Raw genomic sequence first — 9097 nt, 5'->3', positions numbered from 1 at the left:
ATTGAATAGGCCTAAGTGGACTTTTGACAAGAAGGAGAGAACTACATATATAGTGTTTATGATATGCCAATAATCTCTATAGTGTGAAGATATTGTTGTACATATGTTTGAACTTGTTCTGATTATATATACATGTATTATTTGAAAACAAGTAAAGTGTGTGCTGTTTATTCATCATTGAATTTATCAATAACAAGCCAGACACCTACTGTAGAAGAATCCTAAGCCCAAAAACAACATAATATATACATTTATACTATTAAGGAATATAACTAAAAGCCTTATATTTTGACACTTGGCGAAAAAGAAAGAATTGTAAATTTTTTAAAATTCTGACAATTTTAGGTGAAATGATACGGACCTTCCACTCAGATCTACAGCTTCTTTCCTAATCACTATGTAAAAGAGTAAGGTGGTCTGTAATGATGACATTCTCATAAATGCAGACTAAACAGCTGTCCACAGATTTTGCACTTTCATACATTCTGTACTATATCATGTTATTTTCAATACATCAGGAATATCAGTATCAAACACGTAAACTTATTAAACTCCCTATAGATTTTACTTAGTATTTTTTTTTTTTCATAAAACTTTTGAAAAGTCACTTCAATGAGTGTAGTATGTATATATTTGAAATCTGTAATAATCTTGTCTTTATAATGAAGAAAAACTTTCTAACAGTAGAATTCAGTTCATCCTATTACACTTCTCATGCCTACTAGTCTTCGAATAGTACATAAAAAAGCCTTTTGCACCTACACCTGTGGCCTTCTGTGTTTTGAGTTTAGGATCTTCAAGTCCATATAGTTAGGATAAAGAAAATAACACAAAATATAAAGTTCTACTAAAAAAAAGTTTGATATTTTTTAGGAGGTTTTAGAGGTTAAGCAAATAAAATCTGAAATTTTCAGAGAAAAGGTATTTTTTATCTTAACAAGAAAATAACTTTGCATTCAGAACATTCAACACTTTGACTCCATATACTCATGGACAATATCTTTATTCAATTTAATCAAAAAAAAAATTTTTTGTGTACAAAAGACTTGTAATGTTTATTAAAAGTTTGCCAAATTTTGTGAAGATGCAAGTACCATATTAAAAGTTATAGTATGGAAACTTTATGGTTACAAAGATTGTCACATAAACCGAGCCCATATGGAAAAAGTTAAGATATACTTATATCTTCTTTACCCAAAACTGAAAATTAAACTAACTGTAGCCTGTCTGTGATAGAAGTATAAATCAAATAGTATTCTAATGGTCTGTTTACAGGATAAACTGCTCCATTATTATTTGTTTAGTTTTCATTACAGAGAAATTTAAAAATGCCACATTCCACAGTCTTAAGTTATTACCTTCACCTGTCTAACACACACACTTAAGAATTTTTTTCCTACCATGCATTTTTTTTTTTGCATTTGTCAGTGTAAATGCGAAGTTATGGGAGATCTGGAATTGAATCCTGAATTTTGGTGTTATAAGTCCTAACACTTCACAAACTAGCAACAAATAGAGAATGAGACCTACAGTATAAGTTAAAATGTAAATGACAATTTTTAATCTAATGCTTTTATTTCATAAGCACAGAGAAACAAAACTTCAGAATTATTGAAAATAATATTGGTTATGTTGCACCCAAATGAGAACCTTGGTTTCAAAATACATTTTATTAGTTTAAAGAATATACTTCACTAACATAATTAACTTACCCCATTAATGGACTGAGAAAACTTGCGAGCAAACTTCTGTAGCTTTGGCACGAACACCTAAATAAAAAAAAAAGGGGTACAGCTAATAGCTTTCAGAAAAGCTACCCAGTTTTCTTAATAATATAACTACTGGCACTAAATTTTATGAATTTTAGTTTGAGCTCTATGTAAGCATTACTAAAGATTTAATTAATAAGCATAACTTACAGCAATAAGCCATCAACTAAAGAGAAGTTATTGTACTTTTTCATACAAAAAAACATTTTGTTTTGGATGTTACCGTAAACAGTCTTTGTAACTTCACTTAATTTTCAAAAATACTGCTCACATTAAATATGCTCTTTGCTGAGAAATACAATGTTCATAAGAAAATTTAGATATAAATACTATGTAATATAATCCTATAAGCCAGCGTTCCCCAAACTTTTTTTGGCCACGGAACACTTTTCAGCTGAGAAAAAGCTTACGTAACACTAGACACATGAAATATCGGTGTAGTGGGTATGTTGTATGCATAGCACCCTCTAGATTTGTATATTATTCATTTAATATTAATCAAATTACATATTAATGAATTTTTACATTTTTATGCTTATAATATATTTTAGGTACAAATCTCTCCACTAAGATATTATGTAGTTTAGATATGGCATCTTCGATAATTCTTCTTCAATGTGAAATCGATATTATCTAATTCTTATACACAGGAAAATATTTCATAATAAGTTATGATTGTACAAAAAGTGTTAAATATTTCATTAAAATCTAAAATCATGATTTTCTCACCAAGCACCTATCAATCTCGGACGGAACACCAGTGTTCCGCGGAACATAGTTTGGGAAACGCTGTTGTAAGCACACAAAAGTTTTCAAAAATTTATGGAACAAAACAATCAATAAAAAATACTGCATTACAAATAAAAATTAAAAGACAAAAAAAATAATTTCCATAGAATCTCAATAGAAAAAATTTATTTGAGAAAAAAAAATATTCACATAATCCACATCTGAATTATTACTCAATTATTAGTAGAAAAATTGAAAATTAAATATGCATATTACAACCAAACAAACCATAAAGAAGTTACTTATATCAATAAAAATAACTAACTTGATGACAGCATACAAGACATTTGGTTCTAAGTTTCATGTAACTTGGTTAAGTATTTCCACTATCAGAAGTGATAAAAAAAACAAGGGATATCCCACACCCTTCCAGTATGGAAAGAGGTTTAGAAGAGCCTTACTTACTTTTAGGTCCCTTAACCATTTTTGTGCATTCAATAAACAAAGAACAAGTTTGTTTTTTTTCCCCCTATCCAATTGATTTTGCATGCAGAGTGGAAATTTTTGCATAAATGAAACCACTGCTGGGTTAATGCAATATAAACTATATAATAATAATATTTTGGAGAAAAATAAGCTGAAAATCAATAAGTTACAGAATGTCTTTTGTCAATTTTGTTCTTTGTAACCAATAACTCTTGATATGGTGCTCTCTGATATCATATAAAATGTTTTAAAAATTTAATGAAGTCACTGCTTGTCACTTAGACAAACAACTGTATTATTTTTGATAAAATTAATTTGCTATTTTAAAGTAGAAGAAAAGCATTTGTAACCATCTGTAAACAAACCAAGAACAAAACTTTCCATATCCCTGTTAATATGACATTCAAATGAAACAGTATTTGGATTCCAATTTTGAAAAACTGCAATTATAAGTAAACCCCACTCTGGTGCAAGGTTTAAATCTTATTCAAATTTAAATTCTGCAAGACCTCAAGCTTACCTCTGAGCCAGTGGGGGGCTATTCACATGAACTAAGTTTGTATGTTCTTAAGACATTTTAAAAGTATTTACTAATTTTTATTACAGAATAAAACCAACTTAAAATTAGTCTTAAAAATGCTCAAGTTCTTGGGGATATTCTTTTAAAACATCTTGCATTGATCCCCAGTTACTCTTTACACCACAATAATATAGTGTATAATACTACATTTCTCAATTTATTTAAATTTTTTAAAGCAAAAACTGAAATTTCATACCTTGTTATAAAACTGAATGAGATCACCCCATTCATCAAACTCAAAATGTGCCCCAGTTCCTGCAAGTCTTGTGGGTGTGGGTGGTTGGCTGCTAGGATGAGGCACAGGAAGAGTACTGGAGGATCGTATTGTGCTTAGTCTCTCAGTTCTCTTTGAATCTATAAAGAAATCCATGTTGGATTAATTAATAAATAGTGCTTTAAGGGTAACTGATAAAGCAAGTCCAGTTAACACTGGAGTCCATCTGAATGAAAAGATTTAACTATGCTTACAGGTTAGGCCCAAAGAGCTTAACACTTAACCACCAAAGTAACCATGAAATTCGTCATACTATAACTTCTCATAATGCATGCGTATCTACACGAAGTTTTGCAGACTATCAGAAAACATTACAATGCTTTTGTACAAAAAATAAAATTAAAAATCTGATTTAACTAAAGATTTGTTCCTGAGTTTGCTTATGAATATTTGTGACAAACTTAGAAACTTGCCAGTCATAATGTATTGATTCACTGCTAATGCCATTACTATTTACATGGACCATAGGGAGGTACTTTCGAGAGAAAACGAGTAGATGTTTCAGACACCAGTTTTCCCCTATAAAGTGATTTTGGTTACCACATATTACACGTTATATTATTACTATTTACTCATAAGTTCTTACATTTCGGCTACTTTTCTTAAAGCATAGAACATTAAATAAAAAATATATAGAAAACAATGATCTCTTGTACTTATGATGTTACGAAATGCTTTTGCACTTGATTATCTTCATTGAACCTCGCACATGGAGAGGGTAGACAAGTTAGTTTTTGTAGATTTTAGGATGCATTTTGAAATACCAAAAAATTACGTATTACTAGCTTGATAACACAAAAAAAAAAACACTTAAATTTATCTAACTAAGCTATGTCATCACACTTCAAACTCTTCAATGGTATAACCCTGCATCAATAATTTAGGAAGATAGACAGTACTATATAGTTCAAAATGAGCACTTTCAGTTTGTTATAAACACATATATCTAAATCTCAAGTCTAGTTATAGAAGATGGGTGTGGTACTGTAAGGAGATAGCAAAATTTGTTTCTTGTGGCACGGAATAATTAACCCTATGTAAGGATGTGCAAGCTGACCTAGTTTTTGGCTAGACATAGAAATAGAATAGTACTTCTTGCACAGTAAAGTTATAGAGACCAAAAGTTAAGAGTTATAAACACATGACAACAAAAGTGAAGTTTATATTTCTTTTCTTCTGGTTTCCTTTGAAATAAAGGAATTAACCTTATCTACACACAGGTCTTCCTATTGCCAAGGGTCAAATGGCATGTCATCACATTTGTAAACTTACATTCAAAATTTTATTGAACTACTCTTTTATAAATGTATGTCAATAAGTTTGGTATCAAATTGTAGATTATCACTCAAATTTTAGTATTATACATTAATTTCTTAACTTAAGCACAAGAGAGAACTATTAACAAATCCTGAAAGAGATGATGTGATAGACGGGTCTGATTTTCTCTTTGATGGCTCAGTAACCAAACAAGATTGAAGGCTATAAAAATTATGATTTGACTGAGCAATGATGATTTTATAGTGAGTAATTTACATTAAATTTCGTACACATTGGAGGGGTGGTAAATAAAATAAAGAGGAGATGCCTAGAGAAAATATGTCACATTTCTCACACAAGGGTAAATTCAGGATTTTCTTAAATATCATCTTATAATAAAACTTATATGCTATCAAAATATGGATTATTAGCTATGATTTTATGTTATACTAATTGGTAATAACATAGACAAAACATAATTTAATTAAAATTTGAATGTAAGTCACTAAATCCTTGTGACATGCCTAGTAAAGGATGGCCAGAGAGAGAGGGTTAAAATCAAAATTACTTTGCATGTTGGATAGTCAACATTTGGAAAGAAAAAAATTCATGAACAAATCATTCTGAAAAAGTCTTGTACTTAACTAAAAAAAAAAAAACCTTGATATTTTGTGTACGAAAGCCTTGTAATGTTTACTGGTAACACAAGCCTGCATTGGTTTTGATTCTCTTGAAGTTTTTACATGTTCTACAGTAATTCCTGTACACTGAATCCGAAAACAATACCCATTTTTCTCCATCATGTACAGAATTTTCACAAAACATCATAATGCAATACATAAAAGAAAGACCACAACACATAGTTGAGACTAAACAATGTAAATTTCACACAAAAAAAAAATCAGGATGAATGAGGATGCATATTTGTTTCACATCACTGTTCTTCCCTTTTCTTCAGTTCTGTATTTTTGTTAACAAATATAATAATAATAATAATAAAAAAATGTTCATTGTGGTAAACGAAAGAATAATTTGATCTAGGTAAGTGTTATTTTCTTCCCAATTTTTAAAAATCCTTACGTGATAGAAAAAATTAATATTATTTTCGAAATCTGCATAACCAAATTAAAACCTAAACAATTTTTATGAAGTTTAAATTCACAGGCATGTGTAATCTGCAAAATGTCATAAAGATATGCATACTGTATTAAAAGTTATAGTATGAAAACTATACCAAGCACAAAATGGTTATGAGGTCAGTCCCTGGGACTGAGCCCATAGTTAGAGAGTTAAAACTTAGATAATACAAAACTTTGAATTATAAGTACATTATAATGTTAATTTCATTAATATACATTTATAGTAAAGTTCTTAAATTACATTTTGAATGTAACTCAGTGAAACCTAATGACATGCACAGAAAAGGGTACCTATAAGCGTAGTTAAATAATTACATAAAGAAAAAAAAACAACAAAAACCACCAACAAGAACAACCAAGGATGAGTTTATTTAAAGTAAAAATAATAATATTAACAACTAAGGGTTAAATCTGCAAAGAAGTTCTAAAATAAAGAAAATGCAGGTGCTGCAGAAATAACCCGATCCTAATTTTAATAGTATTAAACTGTAACTATCAAAATAAAAGACAATACTCAACAACGTAAAAGTACACAGAGTGGAATTTCTGTAAGTATAAAAAAATTAAGAAGACATTTTGCCTAATTATGCTTACATAAAATATTTTTAAGCTAGAAAAATGTAAATGTTGGCAAAAAGTATAATAAATACATAATAATTTGTAATTAACAATTTCATGATAAACATATAACAATGTGAAAAGTACCAATGAATTAAACAATTTACTGAACTGCTAAAAATGATAATGCTCTATGGAAAACAAGTTAATAAAACAAACAGTTGATCAGAAAAAGACTGAGTGAAATCAGTCATTTTCCAAAAGAATCCTAATAGAGCTGTAGGATTAATTGCAGTATTGATTTATTCACACACACACACATATATATATATATAACGACTCTTATATTGTGAGGTACTAAACAACAAAACCATGGACCAACAATTTATAAAGCCGATAGTTATGTTAATTCTCCACCCTACATCAATAATTGTTGGTTTTAAAAATCTTGCCTTTGTCCTTTTCTTCTTCTCCAGGAATTGGAGAGTTGGATCCAGAGTTTTCACTATTTTCACTACTGCCCGAGTTTCGCCGTTTCTTACTACTTAAAAGAACACTACGATAAACCTGTTCAATGAAAGGACAAATATTTCAATGTATGCTTCATTTTCTTAATTATTTTCTAGAATAAATTTTTTAATTAAAATCTTTAGGGAGAAGTAATATTTGCAATATTTCATGAAAATAGTTATTTGTTCATTCAACCAACTAAAGTATTTACTAATAGCAAAATCTCATGTACAGGAACTTCAACTGATCAACAAGGATGGTTTGATAAATTTTTATTGTTCATCAAAACTAACTATAGTTCATCTACAATACCTTCAAAGCAGCAGTGATTCCTGGATAACACACACCCAACTTATGAACATCACCAATAGTATAGTGAGACATTAAAAATATTAAGAATAATAACACTTGCATTATTGCTACAGAGGGACAAAAATGTTGAGTAAATTTTTTTTAAATTATTTCCCTAAAAATGCTAAGCCTGAAGCCATCTACTTTACGTAAACAGATTATATCGTAGCTAAAAACATTCTAGTTCTACTTACATGACTAGCAGCTTGAGGCTGAAGTCTATAGCATTTCATGATCTCCTGGAAAGACTTGTCCTCTTTTGTTGCCTTCATAAAAAGTTACATTTATTAGTATTTATAGCTACATAAATGTTCATCTTTCTTATTCAATTGTTCAATAATGATACCAATATTTAAATCAAATTAAATGTTCATTATTGCTTCTAGAGTTGCAAGCAGTAATTAATAAAGAAATTTTATTTTCCATATTAGAGCACATTAGACTATTTTATATTTTGCACCTAAAAACTACATAACTAGTTAAAACTGAATGTTGGTAAAATGCTTTACTTTGGAACACAAGTTTTATGCCATACATTTTCCCCACTAAGCAATCAAAAAATTTATTATTCTAGCCTTATGTGCCATGCATGTGATACCAGTTGAGTGGTGAATGGTGTAGTAATATTAGAACACAAGCTGTAATTTTGATTTACAGGATGATCACTGACTAAAAACTCATCTATAATATTACAAAACATGACTGAAATAATAATAATAATTTACCTTTCTGATCTCAATATATAAGATGAACACAAAAATACTAAAAATGTAATTTATGTTTCAGAACTTAGTTGAATACTCAGTTAAATTAGTACAATTTTTTAAACATTTTGAAGAGAAAGATGTTTTGCAATAATTGTACAGATATTAATAGATTACCCGACAAATAACATAAACCGAACACATCATCAGTTGATCCAAATGACGATCACGCATTAAGTCTGTATGATGCATTAAAGCATGCTCAAAACATGTCCATATTTTTCTTCTGAGATCATCGTCTGAGATATGTAACCGATCACAAAGATCCCGGAGTCTGACCCCAGCTAGATGGTATACCTAAGGGAAATACAAACACTTTGAAGAACAAGTACTTTAGTATACTAAATGTTAAACATGTTCAGTGTTAAACATTGCCCAAACACTTTACTCTTTTAATCTTTACACTAAGTATAACACATTCAACAACTTTATCTTAAAAGTCCCTTGACATAAATTTTATTTACACACAAACCTTTAAAAAAAAAAAAAAATTAAGGCTATTATGTCTAGTCAGATTGTTTAGCATAGATTTTCATGGAACAATACGAGGAAAGATGTTAACGATATTATATACCATAGTATTTTTCTCAACTGTAAATGCAGAGATGAAAGTGTCCCTTTCCTAAAAATCCTGAAAATAATCGAAGCCAAGTAAGGTGGGTCCGGCACCCAAAATCCTG

At 29.4% G+C, this 9097-nt stretch overlaps 1 protein-coding gene across 1 annotated transcript in view; it reads right to left on the bottom strand.

Moving 5' to 3' along the window:
• Positions 1-9097, bottom strand: part of LOC106464112 (retinoblastoma-like protein 1) — a 53749-nt gene that overhangs the window by 4858 nt on the left and 39794 nt on the right. Inside the window, exons 18-22 of the mRNA XM_013924223.2 lie at positions 8535-8714; positions 7848-7919; positions 7245-7359; positions 3761-3918; positions 1713-1769 (exon numbers count right to left, since the gene is read on the bottom strand). Coding sequence (XP_013779677.1) covers positions 1713-1769; positions 3761-3918; positions 7245-7359; positions 7848-7919; positions 8535-8714 — 582 coding nt within the window. The remainder of the gene's footprint in view (positions 1-1712; positions 1770-3760; positions 3919-7244; positions 7360-7847; positions 7920-8534; positions 8715-9097) is intronic.

Source organism: Limulus polyphemus, unplaced genomic scaffold (assembly GCF_000517525.1).
Source record: "Limulus polyphemus unplaced genomic scaffold, Limulus_polyphemus-2.1.2 Scaffold1563, whole genome shotgun sequence".
Taxonomy (NCBI): domain Eukaryota; kingdom Metazoa; phylum Arthropoda; class Merostomata; order Xiphosura; family Limulidae; genus Limulus; species Limulus polyphemus.
The sequence above is the reverse complement of the archived record's forward strand: the minus strand, read 5'-3'. Positions and strand labels throughout refer to the sequence as shown.